At 46.9% G+C, this 22,518-nt stretch overlaps 1 protein-coding gene across 1 annotated transcript in view; it reads left to right on the top strand.

Moving 5' to 3' along the window:
* The first annotated feature begins 534 nt into the window (after positions 1-534).
* Positions 535-22,518, top strand: part of TUBGCP4 (tubulin gamma complex component 4) — a 42,784-nt gene continuing 20,800 nt past the window's right edge. The window contains exons 1-7 of the mRNA XM_084641760.1: positions 535-688; positions 766-894; positions 6,376-6,498; positions 7,014-7,067; positions 8,023-8,079; positions 11,859-11,938; positions 14,822-15,023. Coding sequence (XP_084497886.1) covers positions 611-688; positions 766-894; positions 6,376-6,498; positions 7,014-7,067; positions 8,023-8,079; positions 11,859-11,938; positions 14,822-15,023 — 723 coding nt within the window. The 5' untranslated portion in view covers positions 535-610. The remainder of the gene's footprint in view (positions 689-765; positions 895-6,375; positions 6,499-7,013; positions 7,068-8,022; positions 8,080-11,858; positions 11,939-14,821; positions 15,024-22,518) is intronic.

Raw genomic sequence — 22,518 nt, 5'->3', positions numbered from 1 at the left:
CGGGAGCAGCCTTCCCCCTCGATCTGGGAGAGGAGCGGGACTACGCTTCCCAGGGGGCTTTGCGGGAGCAGCCTTCCCCCTCGATCTGGGAGAGGAGCGGGACTACGCTTCCCAGGGGGCTTTGCGGGAGCAGCCTTCCCCCTCGATCTGGGAGAGGAGCGGGACTACGCTTCCCAGGGGGCTTTGCGGGAGCAGCCTTCCCCCTCGATCTGGGAGAGGAGCGGGACTACGCTTCCCAGGGGGCTTTGCGGGAGCAGCCTTCCCCCTCGATCTGGGAGAGGAGCGGGACTACGCTTCCCAGGGGGCTTTGCGGGAGCAGCCTTCCCCCTCGATCTGGGAGAGGAGCGGGACTACGCTTCCCAGGGGGCTTTGCGGGAGCAGCCTTCCCCCTCGATCTGGGAGAGGAGCGGGACTACGCTTCCCAGGGGGCTTTGCGGGAGCAGCCTTCCCCCTCGATCTGGGAGAGGAGCGGGACTACGCTTCCCAGGGGGCTTTGCGGGAGCAGCCTTCCCCCTCGATCTGGGAGAGGAGCGGGACTACGCTTCCCAGGGGGCTTTGCGGAGCTCGCTAGGCGCGTGGAAGGCGTCGGCCGCCGGCTCCAGCTCCCAGGATGATTCACGAGCTGCTCTTGGCGCTGAGCGGGTACCCCGGGGCCGCGTTCACCTGGAGCAAGAGGAGCGGCCTCCAGGTACCACCGGCCCGGCCCCCGCCCCCGCCGTCCCGCCCGCTCGGGCCCTGCGCTCACCCGGCTTCGCTTCCCCGCAGGTGTCCCAGGAGCTGCCGTTCCTGCACCCCAGCGAGAGCAGCGTCCTGAACCGGCTCTGCCGCCTGGGCTCCGACTACATTCGCTTCACCGAGTTCATCGAGCAGTACCCGGGCCACGTGCAACAGCAGGTGGGAGCGGCCGAGCTCCCCCTTCCTCTCCGGGACCCCCCGGGGAAGGCCGCGCTCCTTCTCCATCCCCTGAGCCCTCCGTGGAGTCCGGACGCAGCTCCCTGCGCTGGAGGCGGGGGGGGGGGGGAGCGGCCCCGGCCCCGGCCCCGGCCCCGGCCCCTCTCCCACCGGTCTGGGTGTGCTCGGGTGACCAGATCGCGCGTGTGAACTACCGGGGCACGGTGGGCGGGGGCGAAGAGACAGACACGGCCCGAGCCAGAGCCCACTGGCCACCTGGCCCTGTGCTACCAGCGTGCCCCTTCCTGTTGGGGTGGGCCCACGCTGCGCCACACAGCTCCCCTGCCCCGCGCCCCTGGATCCACTGTGCCCAGAGCCCCCTTCAACCCTTCCCCCACGAACGCACAGTGCTGTGCGCACACCCCCCGCCCAGCGCCCCCCTGCCCACCGCCCCACACAGAACCCCCGACGTGCTGGTTTCCCAATACACACAGATTTCCCCTCCCTCCCTCCCAGTGCCCTTCCCCACAGCCCCACCACCACAACTACACAATGCCCCACACAGACCCCCAGTGCCCTGACACACACAGATCTCCTGCACTGCCCAGCACCCACCAATAGGCCCCCAATGCCTAGCACCCCAAAACACACAAACCTCCCTCACTGCCCAGCGCCCTCCACACCCTCACAGCCCAACACCCCCCCCCCACACACACATCTTCCAGACACTCACCATTACACCCTACCCCCTTCCCTGGCTGCACTCACCAGCCCTGCTGGGAGGTCTCTGACTCCTAGGGTGAGAGCGGCGAGGGGGTCTCCAGACTCACCACGTGCTGCTCCCGCCACAAGCGTGAGCTCTGTGGCTCCCATTGACTGAGAAAAGCGCCAATGGGAGCTGCGGGAGCTGCTGGAGCTGCGGAGCGGGGCTTGCAGGCACCGGCAGCACGCAGAGCCCCCCCACCCTAGGAGCCCAGAGGAACCTGCCGGGGGGCGAGGTGGGGAGTCCCAGTGGTGTTTACCTGGGGCGGCTCCCGTCCTGGGAAGTATCCAGCAGGCAGGTCCCTCTGGCTCCTAGGGTTGCAGGTCGGGTCAGGGCGGAGGGCTCTCTGCCTGCTCCCGGTGCCTACAAGCCCCACCCCTGCAGCACGTGGCGCTCCTGCCGGTGGGCAGGTGCCGGGAGCTGCCCCAGGAAGCGGTGAGCGGTGGCACCGTGGCTGCGGTCCGGACGGTCCCACTGTTGGGACTAAGGGCATCCCGACCGATGTAAGGTTGGGATGCGGGACAAGTCCCCTAAAATTGAGACTGTCCTGATAAAATTGGGATGTCTGGTCACCCTAGGATGTGCCTGTAATTAAACTCCATAATATATTGATTATTGCGTATAAAATGAGGCCTACCCCAGAGGCTTATTAAGTTGTTACCCTACTAGAAAATAGTCCTTCAGTTTGCTAATGTGCAATAAACAAACCTATCACACTGTGTCTCCAGAAATATCTGCCCAGTGAGAAAGACAAAGTCCACTTCAGCACTTCCCTGAGCATCTGGCCTCTCATTTGAAGTCAGTGGGTGGTGCTTTTGCCAGGGCTGAATTAGGTCTTAAGCCCCACAAATGAAAGAACAGAGAAACACTTATGGCTAAACTAATTTTTCAAAGCAAAATGTATTAACTAAGCTGCCTCAGGATGGGATAATATTGCTATGAAAAATAGACTTCAGAAAGGACAAAACTACTTTCTCTCCACAAGACTTTCAGATTATCCCTGGAAAAAGCTTTCTCAACTTTACTTACTCAGTAACTCATTATTGAACTATAGAACTACTTTCTGTAAGAAGCAAAGTGGTGGACGTGTTGTTCCTTGACTTTAGCAAAGCTTTTGACACGGTCTCCCACAGTATTCTTGCCAGCAAGTTAAAGAAGTATGGGCTAGAGGAATGGACTGACAATAAGGTGGATAGAAAGTTGGCTAGATGGTCGGGCTCAACGGATAGTGATCAATGGCTCCATGTCTAGTTGGCAGCCGGTATCAAGTGGAGTGCCCCAAGGGTCGGTCCTGGGGCCGGTTTTGTTCAATATCTTCATAAATGATGTGGAGGATAGCGTGGATTGCACCCGCAGCAAGTTTGCAGATGACACTAAACTGGGAGGAGAGGTAGATATGCTGGAGGGTAGGGATTGGATACAGAGGGCCCTAGACAAATTAGAGGATTGGGCCAAAAGAAATCTGATGAGGTTCAACAAGGACAAGTGCAGAGTCCTGCACTTAGGACGGAAGAATCCATGCACCGCTACAGATGAGGGACCGAATGGCTCGGCAGCAGTTCTGCAGAAAAGGACCTAGGGGTTACAGTAGACGAGAAGCTGGATATGAGTCAACAGTGTGCCCTTGTTGCCAAGAAGGCCAATGGCATTTTGGGATGTATAAGTAGGGGCATTGCCAGCAGATCGAGGGACGTGATCGTTTCCCTCTATTCGACATTGGTGAGGCCTCATCTGGAGTACTGTGTCCAGTTTTGGGCCCCACACTACAAGAAGGATGTGGAAAAATTGGAAAGAGTCCAGCGGAGGGCAACAAAAATGATTAGGGGACTGGAACACATGACTTATGAGGAGAGGCGGAGGGAACTGGGATTATTTAGTCTGCGGAAGAGAAGAATGAGGGGGGATTTGATAGCTGCTTTCAACTACCTGAAAGGGGGTTCCAAAGAGGATGGATCTAGACTATTCTCAGTGGTAGCTGATGACAGAACAAGGAGTAATGGTCTCAAGTTGCAGTGGGGAAGGTTTAGGTTGGATATTAGGAAAAACTTTTTCACTAGGAGGGTAGTGAAACACTGGAATGTGTTACCTAGGGAGGTGGTGGAATCTCCTTCCTTTGAAGTTTTTAAGGTCAGGCTTGACAAAGCCCTGGCTGGGATGATTTAGTTGGGGATTGGTCTTACTTTGAGCAGGGGGTTGGACTAGATGACCTCCTGAGGTCCCTTCCAGCCCTGATATTCTATGAATAGCTCCCACTCTGAAATTTATGCCACTATGTGTTTACTCTTTCCAGGTTAGGTTCACATTAAAAATAGCATTGTGAAACTCTCTCTAGTTGTATGTTAGACTTGTACATACAGAATAATGAAATTTCAGTAAAACAATTAAAACACATTTAGGTAGTAATCTTAAAAATGAGTTCCTTCCTCCTATGGTTTAAATACCTCACTGCTCTGTTTATATAACTTATTTGGAAGTGTCTGGAATGGGGAAGTAGAACAAAGGTGTGAAACCACAGGATGAGTGTGTTGGAGATATGAGGTGGGGGGACGTGTAGCTCTCGGTTTTATGCAGTGGGTGACTCTTCCATAACCAGTTGAACTGTGAGGTCTGTAAGGTACCTCTCAGGCACACTTTCTCTTCCCCTCAGTCAAGGTCACTCAACATGCTTCTCTCTGCATTTGTGCATCAACCTAGCCTGCTCCCAAAGGTTGATGCTGTCTGCATGGAGCAGCTCAGTCTTGTTTAATGGAATGGATTAAAAGACTTGCAAGCATAAACTTGGATAGAGCTGCAGAAATCTAGTTAGAGGCCCTCTGTGCTCATTGAAGCCTTCATCGCAATGGAACAAACGACCAGGGTGTAGAAATGAGAATGTCAGAACAAAGGGAATGAACAAAGGATATTAGAAGGGTAGGATTACTTTGTCTTGATAAAAGTTAAAGCTTATTAACTTGCATCTTCATTCTAAACACCAGGGTCCCATTTCAGCCTTTGAGGTCCTAAAAAAAATTGCTGGAGAAAGCTGACAGACAGTCTTGGAGGCTGTAGTCCTTTAGCCGCACAATAGGTACAGCCCAGAAAATGTCGTACAAACTTTTCTCCATATTTTCCTTTACCAATGTATCTCAATCTTGAACTGGATCAACTACCTAGAGTGCTAAGAAAAGATTTTGGTCTTCATGGTTCATGCGGTCTTAATGTCAATAGATAGGTCATCAAGATACTCCTTTTCGACTAATTCATATGTGTTAAAGTAAGAAAACACCATTGTGTCTCTAATCTGATTACCACATAACATGGATTATAGAATTTCACCCAGTGATTTCTGCACTGAGCTAGATCAGATCTTTTTAAAAGTCCCTGATGAAGAATCTACCACATCCCTTGGTAATCTGTTTCAGTGGTGAATTACCCTTTCATTAAAAAGCTGCATTTCTTTTCCATTTTGAACTTTGCTGACTTCAGCTTCTAGCCACTGGATCATGTAATGAGTTGGTCAACTAGTTTAAAGAGCCCTCTAATATTAGTTGCCTTCTCCCTGTGTAGGTAACTATAGACTGGTAGAGTTGTCTCTTAAATATCTCTTTGATAAGCTACATATATCAAGTTTCTCTCTAGCCTTTAATAGTAAACCAGGGTTTCTAGACCACATCCTTTTTTAAAGTGGATACCATAACAGGACACTCCACTGCAGTAGTGGGCTCACCAATGTCATGTATAGAGGTAATATTACCTCCTTACTCCTGTGCCTCATTCCTGTGTTAATACATCCCAGTATTGTTAGCCCTTTTTGCAACAGCATTGTATAGGGAGGTCATGTGCAGTTGGTTATCTACAATGACCTTCCACATAATTTTCAAAGACACTGCTTTCCAGAATACAATCTCACATCTTTCCCACCTTAACCAAATTAATTGGGAGGGGGAGAGAGGGAAGAGTAGACTGATGGGGGAGAAACATACATATGCATGCCAAGCAGTCTCTTATAGCAAGGAAGAGAGAAGAACAAATGACTCATGAATCCACTACTGGCTTTACAGTGCAAACCTAAATTTATCTGCTAGGTGCTTAAATACTACCATGATGATTGTATAGAAAACCCTTAAATAGATAGAGGCAGGAGGCTATGTATGTTGGCATGATATGGATACTTACATATTCAAAACTGGACTCAAATCTTTTATTCTGGTTTTTTTTAAAAAAAAAAAAAAAGCATTAACATAGGTTATAATGATTTCTTGTTACTAACAGACTGGATTTGTAAAATAAGGATAATGCTCACTTATCCCACAGGGATGGCAAGGCTGTGTTATAGTTTGCAAAGTAGTTTGAGATCCACTTGTGAACAGTTCATGTCAGCACAAAATGAAATGTACAAATGGTCACTGTATTATGCAGTCTTCTGTCTCAGGAGTTCCTTGTACATCCAAAGGGACTGAATACAATTCTGCTCCATCTTTGCCAGCTGACCCACCTCTGATTAACAGCTGATTTTATTGGTACTTTCAGTGGTTGGGCTTCACTATGTTTAAACTGGTGACTTAGTGGTGAACACATCTATCCACTGAGTCACTTAGGCCTAGCTCCTCAAAGATATTTAGGTGCTGAAGGTTGAACTCAATGGGAGCTAAGTGCCTAAATATCTCAGGGATCTGGGTCTTAGTCCCCAGTCCACTCACCAGTGTACTGGGGCTAATTCAAAACTTATTGTTTGATTTTAGGATCATCACCCTTCCCAGCAGAACCAGTGTGGGTTACATGGGATTTACTTGCGGGCCTTCTGTACAGGGCTTGATTCAGTGCTGCAGCCCTATCGACAGGCATTGCTTGACCTGGAGCAGGAGGTAAGGGAGAGAAAATTGGAGGAAGAAGCTGTGCTCTATTCAATGTTATGAGCTGAAATACTGTGCAGGGGTGTCTTCCAAATTGCTGCTGTGAGGTTCCACTATAACCCACTGGGCAGTGTGCTACATGACCCCCTCTGTGTCTGATCCACTCTGTCATCCATAGAGAATGCAAGTGTCACAGTCCTCAGATTCAGGTCCTCATTCTCTAGGTCAAGCTCTGAAGGTCCTTGGTTAAATCTATGGTGTGTCAGCCAAGTTGGTAGGCGTCACACCATCTCTTGGGTAGATTCACTTTGAGTCAATGCCCAGTGATTGCATGGGCTGCTCACTCTCATCAAAGTAGCAGCCTGAAGGGGGATATGATTCAAAAGTCTCTGAAAAGATCTATGTGAGCTAAAGTTATTGGGACTTTTGAGGGTACAGTTCTGCTCTTTACCTTTTTCCACCAAGGTTTAGTGCTATAGATTAGAGGCTTATTTTGGTTTTTACTAACTTTTCTGTTGTTGTTGCAGTTCCTGGCTGACCCTCACCTCTCCATCTCCCACATTAACTACTCCCTGGATCAGGTATGTTCCATTTGTTGTCATCTTACTGAAGACTTACTACTGGTATATACAGCATGTGCAGTGTTGCAGAGCTACCATTGTTACTAAAACTTTAATTTCTGATGTTTGTACACTTAAATTCCGAGCACTTAAATACACTAAAAGTTGTATTAATGTCATCTTTAGCTTTTAATATGGTGTAGTTATACTTGTAAGAAATTTTCCTTTCCCATTTCCACCTTTATGCAAAATTAAAATAGCTGGTAGCATGTATCACACTTCAGAAATGTTAGGAAAGCTACAGTCTGCACTTGACTTTAAGCAGCTCTAGCTCTCAGATTACATACCAATTTGTTTTCTTTAATGACCTTTTCACCACGGAGCGCAGCTGTTGGGGTCTTGTGCCTACCTATGTGGCCATGGAACCTTTTTGACTAGATGTCAGCTGGGGAGGCACACATTATTGCCCTGTCAGGGATATAATAGCTCCCCCTTTAACCATCCAACAGTTTCTCTCTGCCTCCAAAAGTCCCATTTAGAGTTTAGCTGAAACATAGAGGGAAACCAGTGCGGCTCTTCCTATCCTCAAATTAGTGGTCTCCTAAATTTATCATCTTGAGAGACTTCAGTACCCACCTAGACAGCACTTCTAGCACATTGGCACAACTCATGTCATCCATGCCAACCTTACTAAGTGACCAGAGACTCTCCGGATAAGCGTCACTTCCACTGTTCAATCTAGTTGTTGATGTTAAGGTAGAGTAACATCACCAGTATTCTGGTATAATCATCATCTCATTTCTGCAGAAGCCATGGTCTCTCTTCCAGGGACATCCAGAACACTAAGTGGGGCCAGTGGGGTGATAGACTGATAAACTACCACAACCAGCTGCTGTCCATACTAGCCCCTAAGTGCCCCATCCATACATATCGCTACTTAGGACCCTATTTTTACATGTTGGTCCTTGCTTTGCAGTTCCAACTCCTCTTCCCCTCGGTGATGGTTGTGGTGGAGCAGATCAAGACCCAGAAGGTATAGTAACTAGGAGCTGGTTTCTCTGTAGCAGAATCTGTTGTTCCCATCCATTCCCTTAAGTTAAAATTGCATGATGGTGTAAGTGACACCAGATGTTTGACAGAGGTTGTCGGAGATAGGTAGATGGGGCTCCTCAGGAAACATTTGCTTTTCCTTTCAGAGTTTGTATCTTCCTCCTGAAGACTGCATGGTTCAGGCCAGGGAAGGTTTTTGAGGATCAGCAAGAATGAAGCTCTGGCTTCGTCAGAACCATCCATATGTGCTCCCTGTGTATGGAGCAGATTATCTATTTACAGGCTATGGATTGATTTTTCACTAATGTCAGTGAGGCATCTTGGACACTGCTCATTTGGTGTCACTTACATAAATAGATGGAGAGACTAAGGCAGAAAAATTATATGGTGGAGGTAGCCCAGCAGCATGAAGCTTGTGCACTGATATCAAATTCCCTTATTTTCCCTTTGGTAATTTACAGATTTGCAGGGGAGGGAGTGAGCTGGTAAGACTGTAATTGGAGCTGGTGGGAATGGAAGGTTGTGCATTTCTGTGGTTGGGGAAAGAGATTCTGAGACAGGTTTGAATGGAGAAACAGAGGGAATGGTTGGGAGTAAGGATGGAAGCAGATGAGTTTTGGAGGTGGAACTGCACAGAGTCTTTGTCTTGGATCACATTTAATTCACAGGAGAAAAGTATGGAGCACGTTTTCCACCTTTACTGTGTGTTGGTGACTGGGATTTCTTTTTCTTGAGTCTTATAAATCCAAAAGACAAGGATGGAGAAGCAGGATTTCTGACTTCACAATCCATGAAATTAAACTGTCCTCTAGCCAGTAACAGGTGGTTATGGGAGAACTTGTGTGTTGGAGTCCACAAGTCTGCTGGGCCCTTATGTGGGGTGTGGGAGGAGGGTATATAAGAACATACGAATGGCCATACTGGGTCAGAACAAGGGTCCATCTAGCCCAGTATCCTGTCTTCTGACAGTAGGCAGTGCCAGGTGCCCCAGAGGGAATGAACAGAACAGGTAATCATCCAGTGATCTATGCCCCTGTCGCTCATTCTGAGCTTCTGGCAAACAGAGGCTAGGAACACCATCCCTGCCCATCCTGGCTAATGGCCATTGATGGACCTATCCTCCATGAAATTATCTAGTTCTTTTTTGAACCCTGTTACGGTCTTGGCCTTCACAACATCCTCTGGCAAGGAGTTCCATGAGTTGATTGTGCATTGTGTGAAAAAATACTTCCTTTTGTTGCTGCCTATTAATTTAATTTGGTGACCCCCTTGTCCTCGTGTTATGAGAAGGAGTAAATAACGTGTCCTTATTTACTTTCTCCTCACCAGTCATGATTTTATAGACCTCAGTCATATCCCCACTTAGTCATCTCTTTTCCAAGCTGAAAACTCCCAAATTTATTAATCTCTCCTCATATGGCAGCTGTTCCATTCCCCTAATGATTTTTGTTGTCCTTTTCTGAACCTTTTCCAATTCCAGTATAGCTTTTTTGAGATGGGACAACCACATCTGCATGCAGTATTCAAGATGTAGGTGTACCATGGATTTATATAGAGGCAATATGATATTTTCTGTCTTATTATCTATCCCTTTCTTAATTATTCCCAGCATTCTGTTTACTTTTTTGCCTGCTGCTGCACATTGAGTGGATGTTTTCAGAGAACTATCTACAATGACTCCAAGATCTCTTCTTTGAGCTAATTTAGACCCCATCGTTTTATATGCATAGTTGGGATTATATTTTCCAGTGTGCATTATTTTGCATTTATCAACACTGAATTTCATCAGCCATTTTGTTGCCCAGTCACCCAGTTTTGAGAGATCCTTTTGTGTAACTTTTCGCAGTCTGCTGGGACTTAACTATCTTGAGTAGTTTCGTATAATCTGCAAGTTTTGCCACCTCGCTGTTTACCCCTTTTTCCAGATCATTTATAAATATGTTGAATAGGACTTGGCCCAGTACAGATTCCTGGGGGATACCATTATTTACCTCTCTCCATTCTGAAAACTGACCATTTATTCCTATCCTTTGTTTCCTTTTAACCAATTACCGATCCATGAGAGGACCTTCCCTCTTATCCCATGACAGCTTACTTTGCTTAAGTGCCTTTGGTGGGGGACCTTGTCAAAGGCTTTCTGAAAATCTAAATACACTATATCCACTTGTCTACATGCTTTTTGACCCCCACCCCCAAAGAATTCTAGTAGATTGGTGAGGCAGGATTTCCCTTTACAAAAACCATGTTGACTCTGCCCCCACAAATTATGTTAATCTATGTGTCTGACAATTTTGTTTTTTAGTTTAGTTTCAACCAGTTTGCCTGGTACTGAAGTCAGGCTTACCGGCCTGTAATTGCCAGGGTCACCTCTGGAGCCCTTTTAAAAAATTCGTGATATATTAGCTATCCTCCGGTCATTTGGTACAGAAGCTGATTTAAATGACAGGTTACAGACTACAGTTAGTAGTCCTGCAATTTCACATCTGAGTTCCTTCAGAACTTTTGGGTGAATACCATCTGGTCTTGGTGACCTATTACTGTTTAGTTTATCAATTTGTTCCAAAACCTCCTCTAATGACATCTCAATCTGGGACAGTTTCTCAGATTTGTCCATTTAAAAATAATGGCTCAGGTTTGGGAATCTCCCTCACGTCCTAAACCATGAAGACCGATGCAAAGAATTCATTTAGTTTCTCCGCAATGGGCTTATCGTCCTTGAGTGCTCCTTTAGCATCTCGATCATCCAGTGGCCCCACTGGTTGTTTAGCAGGCTTCCTATTTCTGATGTACTTTAAACATATTTTTGCTATTATTTTTTAAGTCTTTGGCTAGCTGTTGTTCAAATTCTTTCTTGGCCTTCCTAATAATATTTTTACATTTCATTTGCCAGAGTTTATGCTCCATTCTATTTTCCTCACTAGGATTTAACTTCCACGTTTTAAAGGATGCTTTTTTGCCTCTCCCTGCTTCTCTTACTTTGTTGTTTAGCCATGGTGGCCCTTTTTTGGTTCTCTTACTATGTTTTTTAATTTGGGGTATACATTTAAGTTGAGCCTCTATTATGGTGTCTTTAAAAAGTTTCCATGCAGATTGCAGGGATTTTACTTCTGGTGCTGTACCTTTTAATTTCTGTTTAGCTAACCTCGTTTTTATGTAGTTCCCCTTTCTGAAATTAAATGCTACAGTGTTGGGCTGCTGTGGTGTTTTCCCCACTACAGGGATGTCAATTATATTATGGTCACTATTACCAAGCGGTCCATCTATATTCACCTCTTGGACCTGATCCTGTGCTCCACTTAGGACTAAATCAAGAATTGCCTCTCCTCTGGTGGGTTCCAGGACTAGTTGCTCCAAGAAGCAGTCATTTAAGGTGTCAAGAAACTTTATCTCTGCATCGCATCTTGAGGTGACCTGTACCCAGTCAATATGGGGATAGTTGAAATCCCCCATTATTATTGAGTTTTTTATTTTAATAGCCTCTCATCTCCCTGAGCATTTCACAGTCACTATCACCATCCTGGTCAGGTGGTCGGTAACATATCTCTACTGCTATATTCTTATTATTTGAACATGGAATTACTATCCATATTTCCCCTACCTTCCAGTTCTCACTGAGACCCATGCACCATTTCCCTTGTCATTGCAAAGCCTTCTTTGTACATTCAGCTGTAAGTGTAGCATTTGAACATCTGAAACTTCGGTACAGAATCAAGGGAAGATTTCTCACTGCAAATCCAGTTTGACCACTTTGTTTCTTTGCAGATTCATGGCTGTCAACTCCTGGAGACTGTCCATAAACACAGCTGTGGGGGGCTGCCCCCTGTGCGTAGTGCACTGGAAAAGTAAGGAGATTCACTAATACTACTGCTTGGCTATTATGCTCTTGTAACAGCTGAAGTTAGTGCCAAAATATCTTCTCTCTTTAGCTATAACAAATAGAGATGTCTAACAAGAGCCCTGTGCAATCTGAAAGGCAGGAGTGGAATGCTAGGCTGACAGCCCTGAAGGCTCAAGTCCTCTGTTTATGTATAGGATAAGTACACCATAGACAGCTGCAGTATAAGCTTCCTTCACACACTGAACTGCCAGTAATCTCACTCCTGAGCTTGTGAGGCATTTCCTATGGTAGATGGGAGTTTACTCTCCCTGGCCTTTTTGCTGAGACTGACAATGAGGGAAAGTTATGACTGGTTTAGGGATGGCTTTGTAAGTCTGTCTCCCACCCCCGCGCTTTTCCCCTTACCTAATGCAATTTGCGTGGAAGTTGCAATGGAAGAAGTTCCATTGTATCAGCTGACCCCCTAGAACATAGATTGGAGATTCAGACATGGGGTGATTTGATTGGTTGAATTTTACTAGAAATGGGTTCCCTTGGAGGAGGAAATTAGGGCACTGACTTTCCAGGTGCATATCATGGAGCTGCTGAGATGGCAGCTAAGTGAGTAGGAGCAGTTTGATCCTACTTCGTGTGAGGGAGGTAAACAAACTGTACTTTAATGGCACACTCAAGGCCTCCCACCTTTCTCCATGAGCAAATTTCACTTGTTAGCACTTCAGCTCTCACTGTGCTGACTGACCTCCTTAGGATCATAGAATATCAGGGTTGGAAGGGACCTCAGGAGGTCATCTAGTCCAACCTCCTGCTCAAAGCAGGACCGATCCCCGAATAAATCATCCCAGCCAGGGCTTTGTCAAGCTTGACCTTAAAAACATCTAGGGAAAGAGATTCCACCACCTCCCTAGGTAATGCATTCCAGTGTTTCACCACCCTCATAGTGAAAAAGTTTTTCCTAATATCCAACCTAAATCTCCCCCACTGCAACTTGAGACCCTTACTCCTTGTTCTGTTGTCTGCTACCACTGAGAACAGTCTAGAGCCATCCTCTTTGGAACCCCCTTTCAGGTAGTTGAAAGCAGCTATCAAATCCCCCCTCATTCTTCTCTTCTGAAGACTAAAAAATCCCAGTTCCCTCAGCCTCTCCTCATAACTCATGTGTTCCAGACCCCTAATCATTTTTGTTGCCCTCCGCTGGACTCTTTCCAATTTTTCCACATCCTTCTTGTAGTGTGGGGCCCAAAACTGGACACAGTATGCCAGATGAGGCCTCACCAATGTCGAATAGAGGGGAACGATCACGTCCCTCGATCTGCTGGCAATGCCCCTACATATACATCCCAAAATGCCATTGGCCTTCTTGGCAACAAGGGCACACTGTTGACTCATATCCAGCTCTCATCCACTGTAACCCCTAGGTCTTTTTCTGCAGAACTGCTGCCAAGCCATTCGGTCCCTCATCTGTAGCGGTGCATGGGATTCTTCCGTCCTAAGTGCAGGACTCTGCACTTGTCCTTGTTGAACCTCATCAGATTTCTTTTGGCCCAATCCTCTAATTTGTCTAGGGCCCTCTGTATCCTATCCCTACCCTCCAACGTATCTACCTCTCCTCCCAGTTTAGTGTCATCTGCGAACTTGCTGAGGGTGCAATCCACACCATCCTCCAGATCATTAATGAAGATATTGAACAAAACCAGCCCCAGGACGAACCCCTGGGGCACTCCACTTGATACCGGCTGCCAACTAGACATGGAGCCATTGATCACTACCCGTTGAGCCCGACAATCTAGCCAGCTTTCTATCCACCTTTATAGTCCATTCCTCCAGCCCATACTTCTTTAACTTGCTGGCAAGAATACTGTGGGAGACCGTGTCAAAAGCTTTGCTAAAGTCAAGAAACAATACATCCACTGCTTTCCCTTCATCCACAGAACCAGTAATCTCATCATAAAAGGCGATTAGATTAGTCAGGCATGACCTTCCCTTGGTGAATCCATGCTGGCTGTTCCTGATCACTTTCCTCTCATGCAGGTGCTTCAGGATTGATTCTGAGGACCTGCTCTATGATTTTTCCAGGGACTGAGGTGAGGCTGACTGGCCTGTAGTTCCCAGGATCCTCCTTCTTCCCTTTTTTAAAGATTGGCACTACATTAGCCTTTTTCCAGCCTCCCAGGTTCCCATCCACTTTTGCTTCCCCTACTAATTCTTCCCGGTTTGTGAGCAGCAGGTCAAGAAGAACTCTGCCCCTAGTTGGTTCCTCCAGCACTTGCACCAGGAAATTGTCCCCTATATTTTCCAAAAACTTCCTGGATTGTCTGTGCACCGCTGTATTGCTCTCCCAGCAGATATCAGGGTGATTGAAGTCTCCCATGAGAACCAGGGCCTGCGATCTAGTAACTTCTGCGAGTTGCCAGAAGAAAGCCTCGTCCACCTCATCCCCCTGGTCTGGTGGTCTATAGTAGACTGCCACCACATCACCCTTGTTGCTCACACTTATAAACTTAATCCAGAGACTCTCAGGTTTTTCTGCTGTTTCATACTTGAGCTCTGAGCAGTCATACTGCTCTCTTACATACAGTGCAACTGCCCCACCTTTTCTGCCCTGCCTGTCCTTCCTGAACAGTTTATATCCGTCCATGATAGTACTCCAGTTACGTGACTTATCTCACCAAGTCTCTGTTATTCCAGTCACATCATAATTCCTTGACTGTGCCAGGACTTCCAGTTCTCCCTGCTTGTTTGCCAGACTTCATGCATTTGTATATAGGCACTTGAGGTAACCTGCTGATCGCCCCTGTTTCTCAATATGAGGCAGGATGCGTGGTGTGTATTTCATTCTGATTGTTATATACACTGCCTTCTTTCACTTTCCATTATGCTTGGTCCCCAGGATCCTGGCTGTGTGTCATGGAGTCATGTATAAGCAGCTCTCTGCCTGGATGCTGCATGGACTGCTCCTAGATCAACATGAAGAGTTCTTTGTTAAACAGGGCCCATCTTCTGGGAATGTCCCTGCCCAGCCTGAAGAAGAGGACGATGACCTGGGAATTGGGGGACTAACAGGAAAACAGCTGCGAGAGCTGCAGGACCTGGTGAGATTGCCATGTTTTAACCTGCATTCTCAAAGCATTAGAGATTGTAGTCAGAAATCTGTCTTTTTCTGCTTCAATGAAAGATCCATGACTTAACGGGCATTAATAAGCCATGGTAGGATGACAAATCAATGAGATACTGTAATATGCAGCTATAAACTAGGCAAAAAGGACTGGTGAGGTCATAGAGGTGAGGGATTTGGAATGTTTTAAGGATTATGCCAAACATAAGGCACACATACGTCAAACAAGAAAGGAAGCAGGAAAGTAAGAAAAGGAGAAAAGTTTAGCATGGATAAATGGCTAAGTCCAAGAGGTTCAAACTAAGCAGATCATCTTCAGAAAAGGGAGATTCAATTCTAGTGAGGCCATTAGAAAGGATCAAATTACACCAAGTAAAGTGAGGAAGTGGGTGAGGTAATATTTTTTTATTGGACCAACTTCAAGCTATACGGAATTCTTCAGGTCTGGGAAACTTAGCTGTGACACTTTAGCACCTTTCCTAGACCTGAAGAAAGGCTCTGTATAAGTTCAAAAGCTTGTCTCACCAACAGAAGTTGGTCCAGTTAAAGTTATAACTTCACCCACCATGTCTCTCTAATATCCTGGGACCAATACTACATCACCCTGATCACCTTAATTGATCAGTCCATCAGCCCGCATATAGCTTGCGCTGATCACAACACGTCTTCCATTCTTCTTTTATCCTGGCCTTTCTTCTCTTGGAGGCGGGTTGTGGTTGTCAGAGACTCTCTCCTCAGGGAGACTGAGTCATTTATCTGCCGCTCCGACCGGGAAAACCGAGAAGTCTGCTGCTTGCCAGGAGCTCAGATTCACGATGAGAGAGACCAGAGACTGCCGAGACTCATCAAGACCTCGGATCGCTACCCCTTCCTGCTTCTCCATGTGGGCACCAACGGTACTGCCAAAAATGACCTTGAGTGGATCACTGCAGACTATGTGGCTCTGGGAAGAAGGATAAAGGAGTTTGAAGCACAAGTGGTGTTCTCGTCCATCCTCCCCATGAAAGGAAAAGGCCTGGGTAGAGACCATTGAATTGTGGAACTCAACGAATGGCTACGCAGGTGGTGTTGGAGAGAAGGCTTTGGAGTCTTTGTCCATGGGGTGGTGTTCCAAGAAGGAGGAGTGCTAGGCAGAGATGGGCTCCACCTAATGAAGAGAGGGAAGAGCATCTTTGCAAGCAGGCTGGCTAACCTAGTGAGGAGGGCTTTAAACTAGGTTCACCAGGGGAAGGAGACCAAAGCCCTGAGGTAAGTGGGGAAGTGGGATACGGGGAGGAAAGCGCGAGAGGGGAGGGCTCCTGCCTCATACTGAGAAAGAGGGACGATCAGCAAGTTACCTCAAGTGCCTGTACACAAATGCACAAAGCCTGGGAAACAAGCAGGGAGAACTGGAAGTCCTGGCACAGTCAAGGAATTATGATGTGATTGGAATAACAGAGACTTGGTGGGATAACTCACATGACTGGAGTACTGTCATGGCTGGATATAAACTGTTCAGGAAGGACAGGCAGGGCAGAAAAGGTGGGGGAGTTGCATTGTATGTAAGAGAGCAGTATGACTGCTCAGAGCTCCGGTATGAAACTGCAGAAAAACCTGAGAGTCTCTGGATTAAGTTTATAAGTGTGAGCAACAAGGGTGATATCGTGGTGGGAGTCTGCTGTAGACCACCGGACCAGGGGGATGAGGTGGACGAGGCTTTCTTCTGGCAACTCACAGAAGTTACTAGATCGCAGGCCCTGGTTCTCATGGGGGACTTCAATCACCCTGATATCTGCTGGGAGAGCAATACAGCGGTGCACAGACAATCCAGGAAGTTTTTGGAAAGTGTAGGGGACAATTTCCTGGTGCAAGTGCTGGAGGAACCAACTAGGGGCAGAGCTCTTCTTGACCTGCTGCTAACAAACTGGGAAGAATTAGTAGGGGAAGCAAAAGTGGATGGGAACCTGGGAGGCAGTGACCATGAAATGGTCGAGTTCAGGATCCCGACACAGGGAAGAAAGGAGAGCAGCAGAATACGGACCCTGGACTTCAGAAAAGCAGACTTTGACAACCTCAGGGAACTGATGGGCAGGATCCCCTGGGAGAATAACATGAGGGGGAAAGGAGTCCAGGAGAGCTGGCCGTATTTTAAAGAATCCTTATGGAGATTACAGGGACAAACCATCCCGATGTGTAGAAAGAACAGTAAATATGGCAGGTGACCAGCTTGGCTTAACAGTGAAATCCTTGCTGATCTTAAACACAAAAAAGCTTACAAGAAGTGGAAGATTGGACAAATAACCAGGGAGGAGTATAAAAATATTGCACGGGCATGCAGGAGTGAAATCAGGAAGGCCAAATCACACCTGGAGTTGCAGCTGGCCAGAGATGTTAAGAGTAACAAGAAGGGTTTCTTCAGGTATGTTAGCAACAAGAAGAAAATCATTACTAAACGAGGGAGGCAACCAAGTGACAGAGAATGTGGAAAAAGCTAATGTACTCAATGCTTTTTTTGCCTGTGTCTTCACGAACAAGGTCAGTTCCCACACTACTGCACTGGGCAGCACAGCATGAGGAGGAGGTGACCAGTCCTCTGTGGAGAAAGAAGTGGTTCGGGACTATTTAGAAAAGCTGGAAGAGCACAAGTCCAGGGAGCCGGATGTGTTGCATTGGAGAGTGCTAAAGGAGCTGGCGGATGTGATTGCAGAGCCATTGGCCATTATCTTGGAAAACTCATGGCGATCGGGGGAAGTCCTGGACGGCTGGAAAAAGGCTAATGTAGTCCCCATCTTTAAAAAAGGGAAGGAGGAGGATCCCGGGAGCTACAGGCCAGTCAGCCTCATCTCAGTCCCTGGAAAAATCATGGAGCAGGTCCTCAAGAAATCAATTCTGAAGCACTTAGAGGAGAGGAAAGCGATCAGGAACAGTCAGCATGGATTCACCAAGGGCAAGTCATGCCTGACTAATCTAATTGCCTTCTATGACCAGATAACCGGCTCTGTGGATGAGGGGAAAGCAGTGGATGTGTTGTTCCTTGACTTCAGCAAAGCTTTTGACACTGTCTCCCACAGTATTCTTGCCAGCAAGTTAAAGTAGTATGGGCTGGAGGAATGGACTATAAGGTGGATAGAAAGCTGGCTAGATTGTCGGGCTCAACGGGTAGTGATCAATGGCTCCATGTCTAGTTTGCAGCCGCTATCAAGTGGAGTGCCCCAAGGGTCGGTCCTTGGGCCGGTTTTGTTCAACTATCTTCATTAATGATCTGGAGGATGGTGTGGATTGCACCCTCAGCAAGTTCGCAGATGACACTAAACTGGGAGGAGAGGTAGATATGCTGGAGCGTAGGGATTGGATACAGATGGCCCTAGACAAATTAGAGGATTGGGCCAAAAGAAATCTGATGAGGTTCAACAAGGACAAGTGCAGAGTCCTGCACTTAGGATGGAAGAATCCCATGCACCGCTACAGATGAGGGACCGAATGGCTTGGCAGCAGTTCTGCAGAAAAAGACCTAGGGGTTACAGTGGACGAGAAGCTGGATATGAGTCAACAGTGTGCCCTTATTGCCAAGAAGGCCAATGGCATTTTGGGATGTATATGTAGGGGCATTGCCAGCAGATCGAGGGACGTGATCGTTCCCCTCTATTTGACATTGGTGAGGCCTCATCTGGAGTACTGTGTCCAGTTTTGGGCCCCACACTATAAGAAGGATGTGGAAAAATTGGAAAGAGTCCAGCGGAGGGCAACAAAAATTATTAGGGGTCTGGAACACATGAGTTATGAGGAGAGGCTGAAGGAACTGGGATTGTTTAGTCTGCGGAAGAGAAGAATGAGGGGGGATTTGATAGCTGCTTTCAACTACCTGAAAGGGGGTTCCAAAGAGGATGGATCTAGACTGTTCTCAATGGTAGCAGATGACAGAACGAGGAGTAATGGTCTCAAATTGCAGTGGGGGAGATTTAGGTTGCATATTAGGAAAAACTTTTTCACTAGGAGGGTGGTGAAACACTGGAATGCGTTACCTAGGGAGGTGGCGGAATCTCCTTCCTCAGAAGTTTTCAAGGTCAGGCTTGACAAAGCCCTGGCTGGGATGATTTAGTTGGGGATTGTTCCTGCTTTGAGCAGGGGGTTGGACTAGATGACCTCCTGAGTCATAAAGCTAGGCTCACTGGCAACCGATGGACTGCAGCTGTTGCTGAGAGGCACCTACAGGAGCTGAAACAACCACTCAGATGACCTCCAAAGCGATGGGAAGATTTTATTGTGAAAAGGCATGGCCGCACATAGAATCAGAGAATTTCAGTGTTGGAAGAGACCTCAGGAGGTCATCTTAAAAACCTCTGAGGATGTAGATTCTACCACCTCCCTAGGGAACCCATTCCAGTGCTTCACCACCCTCCAGTGAAATAGTGTTTCCTAATATCCAACCTAAACCTCCCCCACTGCAACTTGAGGCCATTGCTCCTTGTTCTGTCATCTGCCACCACTGAGAACAGCCAAGCTCCATCCCTTTGGACCCCCCTTCAGGTAGTTGAAGGTTGCTATCAAATCCCCCCTCACTCTTCTCTTCTGCAGACTAAACAAGCTCAGTTCCCTCAGCCTCTCCTCGTAAGTCATGTTCCCCAGCCCCCTGATCATTTTCGTTGCCCTCCACTGGACTCTCTCCAATTTGTCTACATCCTTTCTGTACTGGGGGTTGGGGGGGCCCAAAACTGGACGCAGTACTCCAGGTGTAGCCTCACCAGTGCCAACTAGAGGGGAATAATCACTTCCCTGTTCTGCTGGCAGTGCTCCTACTAATGCAGCCCAATATGGCGTTAGCCTTCTTGGCAACAAGGGCACGCTGCTGACTCATATCCAGTTTCTCGTCCACTGTAATCTCCAGGTCCTTTTCTGCAGAACTGCTGCTCAGCCAGTCGGTCCTCAGCTTGTAGTGGTGCATGGGATTCTTCTGTCCTAAGAGCAGGACTCTACGCTTGTCCTGGTTGAATCTGATTTCTTTTGGCCCAATCCTCAAATTTGTCTAGGTCACTCTGGACCCGATCCCTACCCTCCAGCGTATCTACCTCTCTCCCCTTCTCCCCCCCCCCATCAGCTTAGTGTCATCTGCGAACTTGCTGAGGGTGCAATCCATCCCATCATCCAGATCATTAATAAATATGCTTAAGAAAACCGGCCCCAGGACCGACCCCTGGGGCACTCTGTTTAGTACCGGCTGCCAACTAGACATTGAGCCATTGATCGCTACCAGTTGAGCTTGACAATCTAGCCAGCATTCTGTCCACCTTATAGTCCATTCATCCAATCCGTACTTTTTTAACTTGCTGGCAAGAATACTGTGGGAGACCATATCAAAAGCTTTGCTAAAGTCAAGAGCCAGTTATCTCATCATAGAAGGCAATCAGGTTGGTCAAGCATGACTTGCCCTTAGTGAATCCATGTTGACTGTTCCTGATCACCTTCCTCTCCTCCAAGTGCTTCAGAATTGATTCCCTGAGGACCTGCTCCATGATTTTTCCAGGGACTGAGGTGAGGCTGACCGATCTGTAGTTCACCAGGTTCTCCTCCTTCCCTTTTTAAAAGATGAGCACTATATTTGCCTTTTTCCAATGGTCCGGGACCTCCCCCAGTTGCCATGAGTTTTCAAAGATAATGGCCAGTGGCTCTGCAATCACATCAGCCAATTTCCTCAGCACCCTCGGATGCATATTGGACAGTAGTTCTTCAGATCTTTATGATCACCTTTCTTATACAGAAAAATGATGTTGGACTTTTTCCATCTATATGGTATTTTTGCATTTCTAAGTGAGGCTAAACCTTTGAGTAAGGGTTTACCAGAGGTCTTGGCCTCTAGCTCTTATCTCAGTTGTAAGTCTGTCTTTTCCTGGAGCTTTTCCTTCCTTCATCTGATAAACTGTATGTCAAACTTCGCTGATGAGGACTGGGAGTACGTGTTAGTTGGTCTCTTGAAGTGTTGGTAGTGTGACATTTATTTGAGATGCGAACAGTTTGGTGTAGAAATCTTTGCAGACCGTTTCCATCCCTGTTCTGTCAATTACTGCTTTTCCGTCCTTGCTTTTCAGCGCCCTTATTGTCAACCTGTTCAGCGTCAATTGCCATTTGCATTTTTTGAGGCGATCTTTAGCCATCTTTAAGAGCCTTTCATTTCGGTACTTCTCGAAGTCCTCCTTTAGTCTTCTTATCACCTTGCAGAGGAGGGAGTACTCGAGTTTGTCGCCATCATTTCGCTTCATATTCCTCCACATTCTCTAACAAGTTCCTCGTTTCCTCTGAGATTCTTCCCTTCGCTCTTTTTGGTCTTTCTTTCTAGGCTAATTTCATGCATTGCCTCAGCTTATCAGCAAAGTTTTTGTAGTCCTCATCAGTTATCTATGAGGCTCCAGTCTTCTTTGGAAATGTTTGCTTTCAGGATTACCTTGTCGAATATTTTCAGGGTGCTGTCTCTGATTTGCCATCTGTAGTGCTTTCTTCTCCATCTTTTTATTGAAGTTGAGCCTTGCTCTGAGCAAGCGATGGTCACTACTGGTGTTGAATGATGGCACTAGTGAAATGTCTTCTATGATGCACCGCTTATCAATCAGAATATAGTCAATCTCGTTCTTATTCTTCGCATTGGGTGCGATCCATGTCCACCTCCTCTTGGTCTTCTTCTTAAACCAGGTGTTATCAATGAACATTTCTTTAGTCTCCGCCAGAGTTGCCAGGCGCTCTCCTCATGGATTCCATTCGCTGATGTTATACCTTCCAATGAACTTTTCGCCTTCTTTCCCTCTTCCGACCTTGGCGTTGAAGTCTCCCTTCACAATCGTATATATGGATTTTTGAGCGAGGGTTTCCTTGAGCTCCTGATAGAATTTTTCCACATCATCATCTTCACTTGTGCACAACACTGAATACAGCAAGTAAAGTGTACTATTATGCGGCCTAACACAGTATGGCTCTTTGTCCTTCTCTAGCAGTTAGATCAGCAAGGTTTGAGTTTGGTACTGAATTCAAACTAATGAACTTGGTCCTTTAGCTCAAACAGTAGAGGCCACTGTTTTAAGATCCACCGTTCCCAGATTCCATTCAGATGGCCTGACTGGGACATTGTTACCAAAGTGTGGCGTGTATGGGGATTGCTTAGAGGCAGTAGCAGACTCAAAGTTCTCGTTGATCCAGCCACTAGTGGGAGACTAGAGGGGGACCAAACCACACTTAGTGTAGTTTACACACAGATAGACGGACCTAAGAGGGATTTTTAAGGGCAGATTGTGAAAGACAAATTCTTTCAGTATATTCTACAGGAAGACTGAGAATTGGTAAATCTGCACAATCCCGAGGAGGTGAAAGGGCTATTAAGGAGAATAAAGACACTGCAGAGGAGCTTAATGATATCTTTTCCTCAGTCTTCACCACAGAGAACATTGGAGATTCCTTCCTGAGGGGTGCTTTTTTTCAGATAATGAAGATGACCAGGGAAGAGTATAAAA

This window comes from Lepidochelys olivacea (genome assembly GCF_965140295.1).
Source record: "Lepidochelys olivacea isolate rLepOli2 genome assembly, chromosome: 10".
Lineage (NCBI taxonomy): Eukaryota > Metazoa > Chordata > Testudines > Cheloniidae > Lepidochelys > Lepidochelys olivacea.
The sequence above is the reverse complement of the archived record's forward strand: the minus strand, read 5'-3'. Positions and strand labels throughout refer to the sequence as shown.